A 21,656-nucleotide genomic window follows, 5' to 3' on the forward strand; every position below is an offset into this window, starting at 1 on the left:
CTCTGGTATGGAGAGGACCCAGCCTGTCTCCAGTGTGCAGCCCCAGCAACCCTCAAACACATCTTGGTGGGTTGCAAGACCAGTCTAACTCAAGGAAGATACACCTGGCGCCACAACCAAGTGCTAAAGTGCTTCGCTGCCGAACTTGAGCACAAGAGGGTAACCACCAACGCCATGCCTCTAAATGCCCAGATTACCTTTCCACGGACAATCTTCATCCGGGAAGGGGACAAACAGCGGACCAAGCCATCACCTCCAGACTCAGGCCCACTGAACGCAGCCTGGGATTGGGAAATGCGGGTAGACCTCAGCCAGAGGCTCACCTTCCCACCCGAAATTGCAGCGACCAACCTGCGCCCAGACCTAGTCCTCTGGTCCAAGTCCTGCCGGCGTGTCTTCATCGTAGAACTGACGGTCCCATGGGATGAGGCCATCGATGAGGCATTCGAATGGAAGAGGCTGCGGTATGCCAACTTAGCAGTCGAAGCAGAGGGGCGGGGCTGGAACGTGAAGGTGTGGCCAGTGGAGGTGGGCTGCAGAGGCTTTGTAGCCAGCTCCACCACAAGGCTCCTGAGGGCAATAGGGATCAGAGGACAGGCCCAACGGAAGGCAATTAAAGAACTGTCCACTGCAGCAGAACGGAGCAGTCACTGGCTGTGGCTGAAACGTAGGGACCCAACATGGGCTCCCAAATGACCACGTGGTGCCACCGTGCGACACACACCCAGGCCTGATCAGCCTGTGGTGGGCCAACCTCGGCAGAGGGTGTCTTGTGATAAATGGCCGAAACAACCAATGAGGTCGGGGACCACAACTGAAGATGTGTCGTACTGGTGGCACCACGTGATCATTGCCAAATTCCACTCCACCTAAGAGGACATCTCCAACTCCACTCAGTCAATTGTTGTGCTGAATATTTAGGGATTTTAACATCTAGTCCTATTAAGAATCCTTCTGTGTTCTATAGATGATATCTGTTTTATAGATGATGTCTGTTCTATAGATGATGTCTGTGTTCTATAGATGATGTATGTCTATGTTCTATAGATGATGTCTGTGCCAGGATAGCGGATCAAACGTGTCATTTTACACTGCAATCTCACACACCGTATCAGCCAGGATAGCGGTTGAACACATGCAGTATCTATATGTATCTATTCTTTAAAAAAAAAAATATATATATATTTATTTTGTATTACTATCCTTCTTTTTCTGTAGTATTTTAAATTGTTTATGCTATATGTAAAGCACTTTGAATTGCCCCTGTTGTATGAAATGTGCTATATAAATAAACTTGCCTTGCCTTACCTACAACCTTTGGGGGCGTTCACACTTGACCTCTTTTTTTAGAAAAAAGCGAGGCCTTCAGCGCCTTTTTACATACAACCCTATGGGAAAAGGGAAAAAACTGCCCCTTTTTAAAAAAAGAGAAGAATCAAATGTTGCCGGTCAAGCAAATGTTGACAATCAGCTTTGCTGCGTGCATTATCGACTTTAGCAGACATGCAAATAAAAAACTTTTATTGAGTACAAAATCGATTTTCCTTTGTTCAAAATCGATTTTCCTTTGCGCAAAATGTATTTTCTTTTGCGCAAAATATTTTTTTTCTCGAAATAATTGTGGCACATAATTAACTCCATAAAAAGCGAAAAGGCGCTGAAGGCGGCGCTTTTTTCAAAAAAAGAAAAAAGAAAAGACGTCAAGTGTGAACGCCCCCTTTCACGTCACTTTGCTGAAATGAAAGTGTTTTGCCCAGAAGTATTATTGTTAATTTTGACAGACTTGGTCCTCCATAAGAGGCATCTTCAGAAAGTCACTCAACACTGCATAACTGAGTGTATTGTCCTGTCCTGTCAACTGCCAAGTCAATCGAAAGAGTTTACTATTTTTACTACAGTCGTTTTTGTTTCTTCCCTGCGCGGTAATGATCTAAGCAACGAAAACCAAACTGCGTTTTGACTTTGAGTAATGAGAGACAGTGCGACACTGTAGGTGTTGCAGACGTTTATAAACGACTTGTTCAGGGCTGGGCTGTTTGCATCGTGAGCTGTCGGGATCACACAGGCTCGTCCAAGTAAAGGTAGGTCTACCGTCATTCAGAATAAAAGCTTTTTCTTTACACGATTTACAAATCAGGCTATATTACAACACAGTAACCACCACATCCCAAAATAAAAATAACAAAAGCAAAAATGTGACAGATTTTTACCTTAAGTATAACAATAATTCACAGTAGTCCTACACACTTTTTTTTTTGTTACTATGCAGTTTGACTGAGTCCAACAGAGATGTCAATTCCAAAGTGAAGGCTTTAAATCTGCTTCCCAAACTTACACATCTGTATGTAAAATGTGCCCATCAAATCCTAATATTTACATGGATTCCAGTTCAGTGGTATTAGGTAAAGTAGGTAAAGGTAAAGGTTATTCAAGGTAAAGTTACGTTCAGAGTACAGAGAGATGACATGAAAATACATGTTTATGAATTACATTCATAAACAAAGGGGACAAAGTGGCTCAATATTGCAAAAAAAGATTGCAACATCTGCAATTTTAGCATTCGTAAGATAGATTGTTGTGCAAAACGTTCAAATTGACCTCTGTTGCTTTGCTTAGTACACAAACCCAAATCTATCAATGAATTCTAATACAAAGTTCCTTTTACAAAGAAACACCTCTCTTATGTGTTTGTTACCACACTATGGGTGGTTTATATCCTTGGATGTCTTTGTAAACAGCAACCATCGTGTCCTGCTTCCTAGATATGTCTGTCCCCAGCAGTCTCCAGTCTGAAGAGGTGTTCCAGTGCTCCATCTGTTTGCACATGTTCACTGAGCCAGTCTCCATCCCATGTGGACACAACTTCTGTAAGACCTGCATCAACACACACTGGGATAGTAGAGACCTGTGCCAGTGTCCCCTCTGTCAGAGTACATATAATAGCAGACCTGAGCTCTGTGTCAACACAGTGATGAGAGAAGCTGTTGATAACTGTAAAGAAACAGCAAGACGCAGAGCCCGAGCAGCCCCAGCCCCAGGCCCTGTCCCTGCCCCACCCCCAGCCCATGTCCCTGGTTCAGCTCCAGCCCCAGCACCTGCCCCAGCCCTATCCTCATCCCCAGCCCCTGGCCCTTCCCCTGCCCCAGCCCCTGACCCTGCCCCTGCTTCATCCCCAGCCCCTGCCCCAGCCCATGTCCCTGCTTCATCCCCAGCCCCTGCCCCAGCCCCTGACCCTGCCCCTGCTTCATCCCCAGCCCCTGGCCCTTCCCCTGCCCCAGCCCCTGACCCTGACCCTGCTTCAGCCCCAGCCCCAGCTAGGCCTGGTAGCAATTCTTCAGGGAGCAGGTTGGTGTTCCTAGGGTTCTGTCTGGCTGGTCTGGTGTTCTTCCTGTATCGACAGACCCACCTGGAGCCTGACCAGAGTGGCACATGTTCACTGACAGACCCAGAGGCAGCGTGTAAAAGACCATACAAACCACCGGGAGAGTGGGGAGAGAAGATGGTGGGTATGTGTGTGTGTGTGTGTGTGTGTGTGTGTGTGTGTGTGCGTGTGCGTGTCTGTGTGCACGTGCATGTGCATATGTGTGTGTGTGAGAGAGAGTGAGAGAGGGAGAACGAGTGGGGAAAAAATGGTGTGTGTGTGCATGCGTGAGTGTGTGTGTGAGGGAGTGAGAGATTGAGAAGATGGTGGGTATGGGGTTGTTATTGTCTTGTTTATTAGTTTTCCTGTCTCAGCTTCAGAAAATGACGTCTGAGATGCAGCAGATGATCCAGGACCGTCTGGAGAAGGTGAAGGAGGTCAAACACTCAGTAGAGCTCAGCACGGTGAGTCCTCCTGACCTCTCACCTATGATGTGTTCTAATGTAGAAGTTCCCCCACCCGACAGGTCCAGGGCTCCTAAGAGGTCTAGATGTGTTCATGGATTCAGAGAGGTCTTCATTACTGGAAGCTGTGGTTCTCATGGTTTACACACATGTACAGTTTGTATTCAATTGTGATCGACATGGCTATATCATGTGGTCATGTTGACGTGCACATACATTTTTCCTCAGAGAGAATCAGACAGAGAGAGAAAGTTCAGTTTGCAGTTCATCCGTGATCTGAAGCTCTTGTTTGAGGGAAGCCTGGCTGAGCTCATTGAGATTGAGGAGCAGCAGAAAGCAGCAAAGAGGCGGGCTGAGGGGCTCATTAAAGAGCTGGAGGAGGAAGTCACTGAGCTACAGAGGAGAAGCTTTGAGCTGGAGCAGCTCTCACACAATGAGGACCACCTCCTCCTCCTCCTACAGGTCAGTGTCCTTCTCTCTCATCGCTACATGAGTAGTGCTGCTCTTTTATTAGAATCATTTGTTTTTATTTATTCTTCCTGCATTGCATTGCAGTTGTGTATGATATGTATATTGTACAGTGTGTATTTATTTATTTATCACTCTCAATGCCTAATGTCTCCTACTGTTTCGTGTCCAATACTGGTCTGAGATCAGAGTTCACAGTGATTCTCTCTCTTCTCTTCTGTTGCAGAGTGAGAGTCTCCCATCCAAGGACTGGTCTGAGATCAGAGTTCACAGTGATCTCTCTCTAAGGACTGTGAGAGTGTTCCTGTCTCAGCTGGTGGAGAAACTTCAGAGTGAAACCAAGAGGGTGTCTGACGTTTGTGTTGGTAAGGACTGATAAGGACCTTCTTACATCAATGTGGAAAGTAGCTTATATCTGATATTCAGTAGTTTGTCCAAGAGGCTGCTTGATGTTGTTAAGACTTATTATATGCCAGTCACTGATAGGTATTCGTTACCGGCTAAGTGTGTGCATGCATACATCAGGCCATGGCAACAGTCAGTGAGCATGAAAAAGAACAATGCTTTGCTAGGTGGCAGGTTTGGGGTCGGTGAGGGCATAACCAAGACTTGCAACCCAAACGTTCCACCCAAAGCTAATTCTTGTTGCTAATGTTAAAATGTGCTAATACCTTCCCCTGACATACCCTTACCAAGTGAATGCCTGGCCCTTACCATAACCACTTAAAGTTAATACCAAAGTTGCTAACAACGTTTTGTTTTTTTTTGTGAGGGGGGGGGGGGGCGGGGGGTTCTGCATGCTATGGGGGCCAACTGGCCTACTACTATACTTGCTGCATGCATGTTCTACTTAGAGACTGTGCTGGATAAGCACAACTGAATGACATACCTTCTTACTATCACTGTGGACCTCGTATCGATAATATTCATTTTCTGTCAAAGACCCGAACAAGTTTCTATTCAGGACATATAACTACTCTGAAGATAACTATACACTGTAGATACAAAGTATGAACATACACACTAATATGTGAGGTGGAATACGTTATATACATTTACTGAAAAGATTTAAGCTTATGCCTATATACAGTATATGTGGTCACCTGACTACAGTGGTCTCTTCTGTGTCCACAGAGCTGAGGAGGATGCAGCAGTACGCAGGTATGTGCTGTTTAAACATGTAATGCATTGATGATGTATGACAGTAAATGACCCCTCCTCCTCCTTTAACTCCTCTCTTAAGACAGTAGAAGGACAATATTGACTCCTTCAATATTGAAGGGACTTGTGTCCCACATTTCTGTCAGGACAAATTAGAGATACCATCAAAGAGAGTGTTGGTCGAGCAATGGTAGAGAGAGAGCACGGGCCACGCTCCTCTCTTGTGTATCCTTCAGGCAGGAAGTACACCTGACAGTCTGTCTGACCAACACTGCCCTCTGGGGCTATGGGGTGTGTAGTCAGTTATGTAGTGTTTAGTCAATGCAGCCCAATCTACCCAGATCTGGGGTCATGACACTAGACAGTATTGATGTAACAGCATGGTAAAGACCCAGTATAAACTATATACATGTATATGTATATAGCCATTCTTGTCCATGCCCTGGTCACTTCCCATTTAGACTATTGTAATGCTATTGTAAATCCTCTTTGGTCTCCCACACAAATGTCTCCATAAACTCCAACTGGTCCAGAACTCAGCTGCACGCATCATTACTAGAACTCCCTCCATTCACCATATCACTCCAGTTCTCCAACAACTTCATTGGCTCCCCATCAAATTCCGTATTCATTTTAAGATTCTCCTTCTCACCTTTAAGGCTCTCCATAACCTATCACCATCATACCTCTCTGAACTCCTTCTTACTCACACTCCCTCCCGTAGTCTCAGATTCTCCTCTGCCAACCAACTTGTCATACCTTCTGCCCGCCTGACTACTATGGGATCTAGAGCCTTCGGCCGTTCTGCTCCCTGCCTCTGGAACTCTCTGCCACCTAACATATGCAATTTTTACACTCTCACCACTTTCAAATCCAGTCTTAAAACACACCTTTTCACAATGGCTTACTTGGTTTGATCTCCTGTATTTTGTTTGTTGTTATATCAGATTTTGCTGTTTTTATCTCATTTTGCTTTGTTGATTTTAATGTTTTGATATGTGGTTTTAAACTGTCTTGTAAGGTGTCCTTGAGAGCCTTGAAAGGCACCCATAAATAAAATGTATTATTATTATTATTATTATTATTATTATTATTATTATTATTATATGTCCTCCACAGTGGACGTTACTCTGGACCCTGATACAGCGAATCACTGGCTCATCCTGTCTAAAGATGGGAAACAAGTGAGCCTGGGAGACAGGCGACAGAATCTCCCTGACAACCCAAAGAGATTTGATGCTGTTATCTCTGTCTTGGGGAAGGAGGGCTTCTCCTCAGGGAGATTCTACTATGAGGTGCAGCAGGTGAAGGACAAGACTGGCTGGGTTTTAGGTGTAGGCAGAGAGTCCATCAACAGGAAGGGGCAGATTACACTTAGCCCTGACGATGGTTACTGGACTGTCTGTCTGAGGGATGGGGAGTACGTGGCTCTAGCTGACCCTCCTGTCCTCCTCTCTCTCAGTCAGAAGCCCCAGAAGGTGGGGGTGTTTGTAGATTATGAGGGGGGTCAGGTCTCCTTCTATGATGTGGACAACAGGTCTCCTATCTACTCCTTTACTGGCATCTCCTTCACAGAGAAACTCTTTCCATACTTCAGCTCCTTCAGGCCTTACCTTAATGATGGTGTTAAGAACTCAGCCCCACTGGTCATCAGTCCTGTCAGTTAAACAGACTGAGAAAATATATAGGATTTCATTTTGGGGGGATTTAAATGTTTCATTCGTGAACTTTTACTTTTTTTGACAGGACGGAGAGAAACCTTGTTTAAGTGATTCACAGTATAGAACATATTGTGATGGTTATATATTTCACACAAAACTAAAAAGATGAAATGAGATCATTTCAATACAAATGTCTGATAGCTGATTCCCTCTCATTGAATGTAATGTAGTTGATTTTTTGTTTCTTATCATTGTTGTTCTTATCATGTTTCTCATCATTGAATACAGCATAAGATTTGTAAATGTACATTTGGTTCAATAAAGCTGTTATTGCTGAAGTGGTTTGCTGAAACTCTTTGTTGATGAAAGGTAACACACCGTAGATGATGCTCATAGAAAACAAATACTCCTGTCATCACACTTGTAGATAAAACACAGACACACACAATACTGTAGGAGGCAGGTAGCTTTATATGTACTCAAAGCATTACATTGCTTGTGTGCAAGCATACACACGTACACACATACATACACACACACATACACAGACACACACACACACACACCATATTTCCATATGTATTGAAAGTAGAACCCAAAAGAGAGGATAACACTCTGGTGGACTGTACTCTACTGTACTCTACTGATTCTACTGTGTTTAACTTTGGAATAGTAACCTTGTTTTAACACAGCTGGCTGTGAAAGATCACGACAGGGTTAGATCAAGGGAGGGCAAGAATAAGAAGAAGAGAGGGAGAGAGAGAGAGAGAGATAGGGAGGGGGCGATGTAGAGAGTTGTGACCTGCGTACCTGTGTTTGTGTTGAAGACTAGTTACTGTTTCAACAGTCACACTGAAGAAGTTAGAGCACCAGAAAAAGAGCTATGAAAACCTCTGTAAAATGTACATTCTGTATACTGTATATGTTGCCCCCTACTGGGCATCAATGGGTAGTGAAAGGACAGGGCTGAGATCCATTCTGCCAGTCAGTATACTTTCTATAATGAAGGCAGTAGATGGAGAATATGCAATTCCGATATATGACAGGGAGGGTGAAGTTCTGCCTACGTGACCTTCAAGAAACTGTATTGAGAAGAAGCTGCCAGTTGAGCGGTAACAAAAGTATAACAGATAACACAGATAACATTTTATTTACAGTTGTATGAACTGATTAGACAGGTGTAAGCTCATGTCCATATATGTGGTCACCTGACTACAGTGGTCTCTTCTGTGTCCACAGAGCTGAGGAGGATGCAGCAGTACAGGTGTGTGCTGTTTAAACATGTAATGCATTAATGATACATGACAGTAAATGCCCCCCGGCCTGTGCTTTAGGCTCTGGTGCTACGAATGAATGCAGGTATGATAGAAGTCAGTTGATCATGATGCTCAGTACTGTGTTGACAAGGAATAAACATTCTTAGTTAGTCATAGAGCCATGTTTGCATCATTGCATGATGCAATGGCCCGAGTTGCCATATGGTTGAAACGTGCCTGCCTACAATTAAACGTCTCCAAAACAGTTGGCATGTATCTCAGTAAAAGGTCAGACAATAACATACCTGATCCTGATATACTCGTCTCTGGTGAGAAAATCACACTGGTCAATGAATTAAAATATCTTGGGATAACGCTTGATTCAAATCTGTCATTTAAGCCTCATGTCAAGATGTTATTAAGATATTTAAATGCAATCTTGCAAACTTCAGATACACCAGAATCTGTATGTCTAATTGTGCTGCAAAAATGTTCATGAATGCAATGATTATATCTCGCATAACATACTGTATAACAAGCTGGGGTCAAGCTAGTTCATCCACACTGAAGCCCATTGAATCACTTTATAAACAGTCAATAAAAACATTGGACAGGAAGCTTATTAGACACCATCACTGCTGTATTCTAAGGAAACACAACCTCTTGAGTTGGGAAAATATCATTACATTTGCTAATCTCTGTTTAGCATTTAAAAATTCTACACAACCTTGCATCCCCTCCACTCTGTGCCTTCATTACACCACTGCCACAGTCAACTCGTATCACCAGAGCTACTGTGAGAGGAGACTGCTCCATCCCATTCAGAACGAGTACATTCAGTCAGACTGCATTCTGAATCAAAGCATCTCATGATAAACTACCTGAAAACATAAGAAAATTAACCACTACAGATCATTTTCCAACCACTTGAAATCATGGCTCATTAGTAATCAGCAATACAGTCACTAATTACACTAGCAATGGATCGTATTTATCTCTCTGTTGTGCCGATGTCTTTATTGTTTCTATGCTGATGTTTTTATGCTGATGCCTTTTATTAACTGTATATTGTTTTTTATTGCTGATGCTTGTGCTAACCATGTGTAATGCAGTGTAATGTAATGTCCAATGCCTGTCTTTCCTTTTAAGCTGTTCAGGGACTACGGATGAAAACTAGCCTTCTTGGCTAATTCTGGTGCATTCTTTGATGTATATTGTCCCTTCCAAATAAACAATAAATAAATGTTTGAATTGCAATGCCTCTTGTCCAATCAAATTACTTGGTCGGAACTAACTGTTGTATAATTGCCTTTATGCAACGGTTTTTTATCAGAACAAGCATTCTGATTGGCCTAGAGGTGTTCAAAGCCATGCTTTTTTCCCTGATAAAGTAACAGCTATGACATGTTTTACCCGTAGGCCTATAACATACATTATGGTAATATCTGTGCGAATCGAATTACAAATCGAATTCTGAAGATTTGTTTGTCACGTTACCTGACAACAGTGGTCGTAAGAAACTATATATTTCTGAGCACAGGGCAGACTCTACCACAATCGTTCACAAAATGAATGCTTAAGGAATTATTTTCTTGTCACAATTCTTTGTTTTGGTTTGTAACCACCATTGTATAAATGCAATAAGGCTCTTGAGTCTGTGGTTTAAGGTAATTAAAGTCACAGCTGATGGGTTTGCGGCCCTCCACTGTGACTTTATTCAGGATAAAGTACCACCTATCGTTGCTTATTGCTTAACACTGACCAAGGACTGGTGTCTGTAACACTGTATTGTGATGAGTTGACATGATGCATTTGAATGTTGAGGCTGATGGACAAACCCAAGACACGCTCTCTATGTGAAGCAACAGACTTGAAGAAACATCTCCTTCCTCAACATGGCCCATGTGTTGGTGTAGTTACAGGCTCCCCTCAGAGGGGGCGCTAACAGACACCTGGGTGGTACTCAGTAAAGGTGCAATCTGTAACTTCTCTATCCCATGTGGCCTTTAAACCCACATGTGCTGCTGTCCATATGTCATGTGTACCACATCTGTTTAAAGGTAAATAAGAAAACAAACACACACAACATGGATGCTATTTTGTTTAACTTGTTAAGGGTCCAAACCTCAGAAATAGCATTAATATTACTGAATTAGGAAAACAGGTGTAACTCTCAAGGGTCTTTTCAGGGAATTCATCGCGTCCTGTCCTCTCTCCTTTTGCCTCTTTCTCAAAACCCCATTGAGATTGAGAAGGCGCGAGCGGAGGAAATGCGTTATGACAAGGAGGTAAGGAAGGACAGAGGAGGGAGGAATCAAGGAAAGGAAAAGTGTCTTGAGGTTGAATTCAACTCGTCCGGTGTGTCTGTGGGTGCGTGCGTTCGTAAATTCGCTCTGAGAGCGCCGGAGCGAACACTGGGTTCAACGTCATAAAGCGGCCAGGTATTTTGATTGGACGAGAGACATTTCATGAGTGCTGATCAGCTTTCCACGGCGTATTTACGAACCGTGTGTGTCACGCCCCAACTTGTACGTCAGGAAGGCAGAAGTGGATTCTTTCCAACATGGCGACGACCACAGACGACAGCAATGCCGCACTGGCGACCAAGAAGAAACATCTCGGAATCCCCGAGGCCATATTTGTGGTGCGTAAAAAAATGTGCAACAATATAAATGATGCCAAATCGCCCGACTTGTGGAATAAGACTGTCGAAGGCATGTCCCACCGCCGGGGAGCCTCTGTCACGGGATGCGACTACTGCTAAGCTATCTTGCTATCCCAGAGACCGCAGTGGGGCTAACCTATGCTAAGCTAGCGAGCTAAGGCAGACGGCAGAGACCTTAGTGGGGCTAACCTATGCTAAGCTAGCGAGCTAAGGCAGACGGCAGAGACCGCAGTGTAGCTAGTTATCTCCCAGGCTAGTTACCGAGGGTGCGTTCGTAAACACGCTCTGGAAATCCGATCAGCACTCGTGGAATGCCTCTCGTCCAATCAAATGACTTGGTCCCCTTCATAACGTTGAAGCCAGTGTGCGCCCCGGCGCTCTGAGCGAATTTACCAAACGCAGCCTCTGTGACTCTCCGTATCCATGTAAGGAGACAGACAGGTTACAGTGTTACAGAAGGAGCCTAGCAGCCCTGGTCATGTTCAGCTCCGTGCCGGGGGTTGGCGCTTTTTGTTGAAGGCAATACCCGTTCAGAAGTCCATCTTTGGACGCCCCTAGAAGTCCCTCGCGTTAGGACTGTTAGTCGCCAGATTAGCTGCGAAAGAAAGCAACCCGAGAATTAGCCCAACATGAATTTGAGTAAGCTAAGCCAACAACACAGTTTTACAAGGCAGAGCTGTTGGGAGTCAGTGAGAGAGAGTGTCACTAGTACTGAGCTATTGTTTTTATTTTAATTACTAGCTATCAAACACTATCATTCTAGCACTGGACACAGCCACACCTTACTGAATTTTGATAGACCCCAAAATGATTTACAACCATGTAGGCCTACACAGCAGCATCTGAGAAGCACAGACAGCTCATGAACATGTTTCCTATAGAAGGCCTGTCACTTACCATGCCATCAGACAACATATTGTCATGTTAACGCTCAAATGTAGTGACGTTCAATGTCTGGTGAAATCTAGGCCTGTGTGTTGTGCACTAAACTTGTATGTTCTGAAAACGACAGAACTGTGAATCATACAGATCTCTTCTTCCTTGGGTGTTTCAGGAGGATGTGGACTCGTTCATGAAGCAGCCGGGCAATGACACAGCAGACGCTGTGCTGAGGAAGCTGGATGAGCAGTACCAGAAATACAAGTACATGGAGCTCAACCTGGCCCAGAAGAAACAACGGTAATAGATCTACTGTAACTAGGCAGCCTTATTGTCAGGGGTTATGCTGCATTCAATTGCTCATTGGAAATGGGGAAACATGGACATTTGTTACCACTCTGAGCTATCTCAGAATTAGCCATAAGGGAGCTCGACTATGCTAAATCGTGGTGGGAAGCTTAGAGATTCAGAGGAGCACTTGAATGCACCTTTAGTTTTTTTTTCTTTTTTCTTCTGTGTGGACTTTTCTTCCACTCCTGGTTCAGCTGACTGTGGTCCAGTCTGACAGCAGTGGTGGTATGGAAGGTGGTATGTTAGTGAAGGGCTGTAACCTGTAAAGGTGAGGAATACCTTAGCCTCGTTGAGAGGAGGGGTAATCCTTTGCAGAAAGTAGTAATAAAGGGGTGGAAACCCGTTGGAAATGAGTGACACCTCGCCACATGCCTTCAAAGACTAGATGCTGTGTATTGTGCACATATCTGGCAAAACAGAACTCAGTTTTTTCGTCAATGATGCAAGCTAGCATCAACTCAATAACAATACAATAGCCTACAGCCATCACAACGTGATTTAGAGGTATGGCTACACAACACAAGGCGTTACAGCAGCTCAGACCACAAAATCAACAACAGTAAAACGTGACACTTGTCGAATAGGCTAAAATAAAATAAACAAAATAAAGATATACCACTAGACATTTGGGACCATATATACAGTAAGTGAGGTTTAACATCCTCCAGCCTGATTCAGACGCACGCAGATCGAGTCAGCCGGAGGAGGAGTTGTACAATGTTATTAGGGGCGGCTGTGGCTCAACCGGTAGAGCCGGCGTCTTAGGTTCGAATCCCTGGCAGGCCACGTGCCTGAGCAAGACACTGAACCCGGAGTCGCCTTCAATGGCTGTGACCCATTGCCTAGATTGCCTAGAACCCTAACCCATCAATGCATTTCGTTCGTACACTGTGCAATGACAAACTTTGGATCCCCTTTCCTTTCCCTTATTGCGGCAGGCAGAAAATCTGCTCATTATGGGTTATTAATGGGAAACACTATCTGGTAACACTATCAACTAGTCTTCCATCAAGAAGAATGATTAGTTGTTTGAATCATGTTTAAATGATTGTTTGACTGTCTGGTTGACTCTCTTGTCGCCTCTTGGTCCTTAGGTTGAAATATAGATTGTGCTGCCTAGTCTGATTGACCCTCTTGTTTCTATTGGTCCTCAGGTTGAGCCTCTTGCTTCTCCTCATGGTGCTGCCTAGTGTGATTGCCTGTCTGGTTGACCCTCTTGTTTCTTCTCTTGGTCCTTAGGTTGAAAAGCCAGATTCCACAGATCAAGCAGACATTAGAGATCCTAAGACACATGCAGAAGAAAAAGGTAAACAATCTCCTTTTCACCCCTCCCTGAATTGCTTAGCCACCATCATTATTCATAGTTCCTTCCCCAGCACTCTAGTTTGATTGGACTACACATAAGTAGTGCATAAGTCATATTTTCACGTTTTGAGGAAAACAGAATAAACTGTGCCCAACCTTCCTGGAGAGGCACCGTCCTCCAGGTTTTAACCCCCCTCCCTCCCCAGGGCACCTTATCAGCTTGGCACGGTCTTAATGAGTAGCTTATGTGTAGAATCAGTTGTCTCAAGCCCAGTTCAGATCTAGGATACACAACACGACGGGTCAGTTTTAAAACGTTGCAGAGAAAAACTCGGCAACCGACATCGTAGGTGTTTTGGTTTGAACTACCCAGTTTTAGAACGTCGGTTGCAAGTGGTTGCTACGTTTTTCTCTGTGACGTTTTAAAAATGACCCGTCGCGTTGCGAATCCTAGGTCTGAACTGGGCTTTAGGGTTGGAGTGAAAACCTGCATGAAGGTAACTCTTTGGCCACACCTGTGCTAAAGCTTTCCCTTGCCCCGCCCTTCAGAGTTACAGGGTGGGCACTTCAGTTCCAGCCGTGCACTGACATACCCAATTTAGCTAGGTGTTGAATCAGGTATGCTAATGCTTGCCTGTGTACCCTGTGACTCTGCCCAGGATTGTGGGTGATTGGCAGGGGAGGCCGGTGGAGGTTGAAATCAGAGGCCATTGTAATGAATTCTGTTCCGTGCATCACAATGTTCTCCGATTTCTACCTCCACCAGCCTCCACTGTTGGTTGGCGACTTATGCACTAAGAGTAGTTTCGATTCATCCCCTGTGTCCATGTCCTCTCTCCCCAGGAGACCACAGACCCCATGCAGACTCACTTCCTATTGGCAGATAACGTTTACTGCAAAGCATCGGTCCCGCCCACCGACAAAGTCTGTCTATGGCTAGGGGTGAGTACTTCCTGGGTTACATTTACATTTCACATTTTTGACATTTAGCACAGGCACCTTCATCCAAAGCGACTTGCAACAAGTACATTTGTCTAAAGTAAGCGAGTCATCATAAGAAAAACAAATCTATGCTAGGACCAAGGGCCATTTGCAGTCACAATGCTTTTTAAAAAAAATTGTATTAACAGTAGAGGAACTGTGGGGATGATGAGGTCTTTAGGAGGGACAGAGAGATGGGTCTTCAGTCTACAGAGGAAGATAGGTAGTGACTCTGCAGCCCTGACAGCAGATAGGTAGTGACTCTGCAGCCCTGACAGCAGATAGGTAGAGACTCTGCAGCCCTGACAGCAGATAGGTAGTGACTCTGCAGCCCTGACAGCAGATAGGTAGAGACTCTGCAGCCCTGACAGCAGATTAGGGGTGGGACGATTAGAAAATGTCATGTCACGATTATCGTGGGCAAAATAATCGCGATCCACGATATTATCGCGAGAATTTAAAAAAAAAAAAAAAAAAAAAACTTTTTTTTAGAATGCCAATAAAACACACTGTAATCACTTTAACTTAGATGTTGTTGTATTTTTATTGAATCATGTTAATAACATTAACATCATTTTAAAAACATCTTGACAAAAATAAAAATCTTTAATAAAATCTTAAATAAGGTAATGATAAATTATAAGGTATCACTGCATAAATAAAGGAAAAAAATACTGTCAAACAAAACTTGAACACTGACACTTTTCTGTCATCAAACTGAGTGCTAGCCTTGTGGCTTAGAGACTTGAAAGCTTCAAGATAGGTTAAAGTGCAAAAATGTCAACAAAATGTTCACTTTTTCTGCCTTTAGCTGTGCTCGGAGAGGTGTGAGTATGTGCCCACTGGCACTAAACACTCTCTCTGAAGGAACACTAGTTGCAGGTATGCATAGAAGCCTGCGTGCAACCCTGGAAAGGTGAGGCAATGGACACGGGGCCGATGCAGCCATGGTGAGAAGGCTAGCATACGTTAGTGACTGACTGACAAGGCTGACTTGACAGTCACGTTACCCATGCAGGCTGAACAATCGCGCGAGACAAATTTCTGTGAGGATATTCGCGCGCGGCTCATGTGAGAAATCTCAATTATATTACTATTTATTTATAACATACGATTATTACATCCTCCCTCTCGCCAGTTTGGGGCAACATAGACTTCTCCCCTGGTGCCACGGATAGGGGTTTCAAGCGGTGGGACAGCAAAGGGATGGTTACTATCGGACATTTATATGATACGGAAATACTACTTTCATTTGACCAATTATGTAAGAAATATGACCTACCACGAAATGAGTTTTTCAGATACCTTCAGATACGAAGTTTTTTAAATAGCCAAAAAGACACTGGCCTCTGTCACCAACCCTCTCCGCTGGAGGAGATAGTCTCTGCTGGAAAGACGAGAGGCATTCTGGGGCTTGGGTATAGAGCACTTTCGAAATATGATAAAGGCAAACCTGCATTTACGCCCAAAGACTGGAATAATGACCTGAACATTAATACTGATGCAGCAACTTGGTCACTAATATGGCAATCGGCAAACGACATCTCAATCTGTAATAGGACGAAGGAAACGCAATTTAGACTACTACAACGTTTGCAGATTACTCCCCAACTTAGACATAAAATGGATCATAACAAATCGGAAATGTGTACAAAGTGTATTACCGAGGTTGGGAGCTTTGTTCATTGTGTTTGGACTTGTAGATATATAGATGATTACTGGAAAGGTATAGTGGATAAAATTCATCTAATTCTAGATGTTACATTGGATAAGGACCCCATGTGTCTATTGTTTGGGTTGCCAGACAAACAACTTAAAAGTATGCATTCCAAAAGACTTCTGTGTATCCTCACTTTTTGTGCAAGGAAAAATATATTGCTGAAATGGATAGACTGCAAACCGCCTACAATAGCTGGATGGCACAAGGTAATTTTTGATATGATTCCTATGGAATATCTGACATAAGTGTAAGATAAAGACATTCTATAAGATTTGGTCTCCGTTATTAGATTATATTGGTACCAGACTGGCTGCCATTGTAATGAAAGGTTTGGTGGATTACACTCAAGAAAGTACACAAGACTAATGTGTAACAGAACAATGTATGGGTCACAATATTATTTACTGTGCTGGTGTTGTGCTGCCGCTGTGTTTAGGACTGTAAGACATGGATGCTGTCCATGGAGGACGGAGGATGGGGGTGATCCCCCCATATATTATGGCATTTGTTGTCATTTTCTTTTCTGTTTATTTCTGATATGTGACATGGCCTCCTCCCCCCCTGTTTTTTTGTTTTGTTTTGTTTGTCTTTGTTTTTTGTTTGTAAAAAAAAAGAGAAAGAAAATGTTCTGTTATTGTTTATGGACAATGTAGTGCATAACAAAGTGCAAAACTAGTTAACTTCTACTATTAATGGGACAATAACCTCCCCCACGGATACTAGTTGTTGTTGTTATGTCCTGTTGTGTACATGTCTCTGTGAAACTCAATAAAAATATTAACAACAACAACAAAAAAACACATAGGTCACATACATTAATACATACAATAAAAACAGACAGATCAAATCATGATACAGGTGATGGTACTCCTGCTGGGCATTGCTGCCTGACGCACCTCCAACAGTGCCTTTAGAACAGGTGTGCTGTGACACCTCACTGAACACCTATGTGGGCCTAACTGGGTCATCAGCTGGGGACCACCAGTCAGACAAAGCAGTGTTTATAAAATGTAGTGCCTATTTAAAAAGTCCAGTCATTTAAAAATAATTTAAAGAAAAAAAAAAAAAAAAAAAAAAACGATTATGACGATTATTCAACTAATTAAAATTCTCCACGATAAAGTTATCGCGGGTGTTTTTATCGCGATTAACGATAAACACGATAATCGTCCCATCCCTACAGCAGATAGGTAGAGACTCTGCAGCCCTGACAGCAGATAGGTAGTGACTCTACAGTCCTGACAGCAGATAGGTAGTGACTCTGCAGTCCTGACAGAAGACTGGTAGTGACTCTGCAGTCCTGACAGAAGACAGGTAGAGACTCTGCAGCCCTGACAGCAGATAGGTAGTGACTCTGCAGCCCTGACAGCAGATAGGTAGTGACTCTGCAGCCCTGACAGCAGATAGGTAGAGACTCTGCAGCCCTGACAGCAGATAGGTAGAGACTCTGCAGCCCTGACAGCAGATAGGTAGTGACTCTGCAGCCCTGACAGCAGATAGGTAGAGACTCTGCAGCCCTGACAGCAGATAGGTAGAGACTCTGCAGCCCTGACAGCAGATAGGTAGTGACTCTGCAGCCCTGACAGCAGATAGGTAGAGACTCTGCAGCCCTGACAGCAGATAGGTAGTGACTCTGCAGCCCTGACAGCAGATAGGTAGAGACTCTGCAGCCCTGACAGCAGATAGGTAGAGACTCTGCAGCCCTGACAGCAGATAGGTAGTGACTCTACAGTCCTGACAGCAGATAGGTAGTGACTCTGCAGTCCTGACAGAAGACTGGTAGTGACTCTGCAGTCCTGACAGAAGACAGGTAGAGACTCTGCAGCCCTGACAGCAGATAGGTAGTGACTCTGCAGCCCTGACAGCAGTGGGAAGCTTGTTCCACCACCGGGGCGCCAGGACAGTGAAAAGCTGTGACTGAATAGCGCCACTGCTGCATCCTCGTGGAGAAGGCGGGGGCAGGCGGCCAGCCAAGGTGGAAGAACACAAGGGTTAGCCTTGTAGATGCATTTGAAGACAGGCTGGTTATTAGAGAAACAGTCCTTGGCTAAATTTGTTAACACTATATTCCATTTACTGTTTTCCATTGAAACTAAGGGCTGAGGCTAACCATGCACTTCCACCTGTCCCTTATCATACCTCCACTATGATTGAGAATTAAGTAGTGTCCAGTTGTGGAATTATATTTAGCAGTAGCGATATTCGGAGTCTGGGGCAGTTCTTATGTGCTCTGCCCTGCTGGTTGCGCGATGCAGGACAACTGTGAAAGGAGACTGACCAGGCAATGTTCAGGCTTCCGTTCAGACATACCGCGGCACGGTACTTTCCATGGAATTATACGTGGTCTCGACCAGGGTAATTGCCAGAGCGTATTTCCCTGGTCAGTCCCATTCAGACATGTGCCGACCCTGGAAATTGCATGATATCTACTGGGAAGGCTCGTATGTGTGAAAGGGGCTTTAGTCACTCTGACACTTATCATTCTTTTCCCCTCCCCCTGTCCCCTTTCTGCTTCCCCCCCACCGCTACCCTCCATCCTTCCCTCCCTTTCTGCCTCTCTACCTTCCCCTCTCCCATCCCTCCCGCCTTCCCTCCCTTTCTGCCTCTCTACCTTCCCCTCTCCCATCCCTCCCTTTCTGTCTCTCTACCTTCCCCTCTCCCATCCTTCCCTCCCCCCGTCCCTAGGCTAATGTAATGCTGGAGTATGACATTGATGAAGCCCAGGCTCTCCTGGAGAAGAACCTGTCCACCGCATCACGCAACCTGGACTCCCTGGAAGACGATCTGGACTTCCTCCGAGACCAGTTCACCACCACCGAAGTCAGTATCCTTCCGCCAAATAAACCCAGGGACTATGGGTGACCCTGGTATTGGAGCCTGGAACAGAATCAGTCTTATGGAGTTTTATACAGTATACTGTCCTGGTATACTTATGTATTTATACTCTGGGGATCGATGGGTGCTGTATGCATGGTTGAGGTGTGCAGACTATTGTGTGTGTAGCGGTGGTAGTGGTGGCCTAGTGGATAGTGAGTTGGACTGGTGATCAGAAGGTCATGAGTTGAAATGAAATCCCACCTGGGAACACCATCACTAGTGTGCCCTTGAGTAAGACCCTGAGTTACTCGAGGGAGACCGTCCCTGTAATCTCTAATTGTAAGTGGTTTGCTAAATGTTTAAAATGTAATGTGTTGCCCTCCATAGACATACTCAGAGTAAGTGCAAAGTTCTGCCTTGTAGACATGAGAAGCGTCATATGTTTCCCACAGGATTTTGTGAGACTGGTGGGCGGACCTCGGTCTTGACTGTGGGCTGCCACAGTCTACGTAATTAATGGGAAACACTGACAGGTGATTGACAGTTGTCATGGCTACATATGCAACGACCGGTGACACCCGAGAGCAGTCCAGCACTGACAGACCTGTCTTACTAAACCAATAGGCTTTACTCTTAAAAGCCTATTGGTTCATACCAGAAGAAGCTGGGGTCTCATTGCATACATTACAATGAGCCCGTCCCCCGACTTCTACTTTCTCCAACTGTTGTTGTTGGAACAGAGGATATGTCCCTTAACCCATTGCCCCTCTCAGACATGGCGCGAGTCTACAACTGGGACGTGAAGAGAAGGAGCAAAGACAACCTGCTCAAATCTGCTGAGAAGTCTTAAGAGGGGGACGCCTGGGCCCCCTCCCCCCCCCCAATACGATCTGCCCTTTAGTAACCCCCCCCCCCCCCCCATGTGTATGTCCACGCCTATACTACCGTTATCTGTTGATTTGTTACTTTTTAAAGTATTTTTTCAAGTAAAAGAAAACAAAACAAAAGTTATAAGGCAGTTTTTTTGTATTCTTTTTATGGTTGAGTTCATATCTTTGCGGTCGCCTGCTATTCTTTAGGTTTCAATGTCGTCTTCCTCCGCCGCCTCCTCCACCTCCTCTACTGTTTTTGTTTTGCCTGTCGAGTCGCTTATTTTTCCCTACTGCATTGACATGACTGTATGCTGGTATGGTTTTGGGACCCATGTCTGCCCTCGTAACACGTCCGGTTCAACTCATCCTCGCTGATCACGAACTACACCGGAGGAAGAGGAGGAGGAAGGTGTCATCAGCCCAAGCGGACATCTTCCTGTGATGAAATGCTCCTGTATGACAACGGGTGATGTCCACAAAGGCCTACTCCAGACTGTTCTATCCTCTTGTGGTTCTGAGTTGTCTTTCTTCCAACCCCTTCACTCCCTCTCTTTCTCTCCACTCCTCTGTCTATGGCTTTCTTCCTCTCCAGTCTGTTTACCTCTCTGTCCCTCGTTGTAATTTATTTGTCTCATTGTATCCATTAAAACACTGAATGAGAAAAAAAAGAAAAATAATTTCGGGGAGAGACAAACTTGAAATGGCTGTCTGTGTCTGTTTTTGTTAGCGAGTTAAAATGAGTAGATTTTCAGGTTCCATGTATATGTATTGGTGTCAGTTGAGGCTGGTGGAGGTAGAAATCAGGACTGGCTGGACATTGTAATATATGGAACAGAGAGGAGTAGTATCAAATACATGTGTTCCTCATTTCTAAAACATTGGCTTCAATCTCTAAATTAATGGGACAGCTTGGTGACACTGAAAATATAGCTTTTAGGGTGAATTAGTAGGCCACTCATAAAGGGATAACCCTGTTGGTGTTACAGAATGTTCTAAAACAAGTTTAATAGGATTAAATGAGGGTCATGTGACACATACATACATACACTGAAACCAGGGGGATGTTCCATCGACGCCACTAAAGGAAAATCCAGGCTTGTTTTGATGTTTTGATGTTTCGTGAGACTTGTCAAAATAAGGCTGGATTTAAAAAATAAATCTTGCAGGGTTTATCAAAATAAGCCTGGATTGTCCTTTAGTGACGTTGGTGGAATACCCCCGTGGGCGCTTGTAAATCTCGTCACATCCAGAAGCATTCCTTACCCCTCGAGCACTCTTGATCTGAAAGAATTCTGCTAGACTTACTTACCAAGGATTTGAACTAAATGCTGAATTACCCCAAGCCAGTTATTTAACAACTACACAAGTGCCAATAGGTCAAGGTGTTGTTTATGCACAGCACAGGGCATTTTACAGTTTACCCTAGAAGGCCATGAAACAGCCCCCATCCCCTAGGCCTGGTGAAGCACCCGCCATCGTTGCTGCAATTGTGCTTGAAAGGCGGTTGTGAAAACAGCATATCCCAGCCAGCATAGTTGGGTTTGGGCCTGCTCTGTAGTGTGTAAAGCCCCTACTATGCTGGCTGGGATATGTTGTTTTCACAACCTCCTTTCAAGTACAATTGCAGCAACGATGGCGGGTGCTTAACCAGGGCAACACAGTAGCATACAGCTCAACTCAGTAGTGTGAAACGGG

General features: G+C 44.4%; 2 protein-coding genes across 2 annotated transcripts; both read left to right on the forward strand.

The window, feature by feature from the left end:
- The first annotated feature begins 3,273 nt into the window (after window positions 1-3,273).
- On the forward strand, window positions 3,274-7,339 carry LOC308169748 (erythroid membrane-associated protein-like). The gene is made up of 6 exons (XM_080544476.1): window positions 3,274-3,502; window positions 3,736-3,825; window positions 4,054-4,287; window positions 4,520-4,658; window positions 5,428-5,454; window positions 6,574-7,339. Exons 1-6 carry the CDS (start codon window positions 3,500-3,502, stop codon window positions 7,119-7,121), a joined length of 1,041 nt encoding a protein of 346 aa, XP_080400602.1. The 5' UTR covers window positions 3,274-3,499; the 3' UTR covers window positions 7,122-7,339.
- Window positions 7,340-10,913: 3,574 nt separating this feature from the next.
- On the forward strand, window positions 10,914-20,640 carry vbp1 (von Hippel-Lindau binding protein 1). Its single transcript, XM_080543919.1, has 6 exons — window positions 10,914-11,015; window positions 12,091-12,215; window positions 13,506-13,572; window positions 14,415-14,513; window positions 18,958-19,096; window positions 19,863-20,640. The coding sequence occupies exons 1-6, from the start codon at window positions 10,935-10,937 to the stop codon at window positions 19,937-19,939; spliced, it is 588 nt and encodes a 195-aa protein (XP_080400045.1). The 5' UTR covers window positions 10,914-10,934; the 3' UTR covers window positions 19,940-20,640.
- The last annotated feature ends 1,016 nt before the right edge of the window (window positions 20,641-21,656 follow it).

This window comes from Nansenia antarctica (assembly GCF_963989245.1).
Source record: "Nansenia antarctica genome assembly, chromosome: 13".
NCBI lineage: Eukaryota > Metazoa > Chordata > Actinopteri > Argentiniformes > Microstomatidae > Nansenia > Nansenia antarctica.

Bases quoted from the DNA above. Each gene is read 5' to 3' on its own strand.
- LOC308169748 (XM_080544476.1), top strand. The intron at 4,288-4,519 runs GTCAGTGTCCTT...CTTCTGTTGCAG, and splicing joins ACCTCCTCCTCCTCCTACAG to AGTGAGAGTCTCCCATCCAA. The intron at 5,455-6,573 runs GTATGTGCTGTT...TGTCCTCCACAG, and splicing joins GAGGATGCAGCAGTACGCAG to TGGACGTTACTCTGGACCCT.
- vbp1 (XM_080543919.1), top strand. From the start codon at position 10,935: ATGGCGACGACCACAGACGACAGCAATGCCGCACTGGCGACCAAGAAG. The intron at 12,216-13,505 runs GTAATAGATCTA...CTTGGTCCTTAG, and splicing joins CTGGCCCAGAAGAAACAACG to GTTGAAAAGCCAGATTCCAC. The intron at 19,097-19,862 runs GTATCCTTCCGC...TGCCCCTCTCAG, and splicing joins GTTCACCACCACCGAAGTCA to ACATGGCGCGAGTCTACAAC.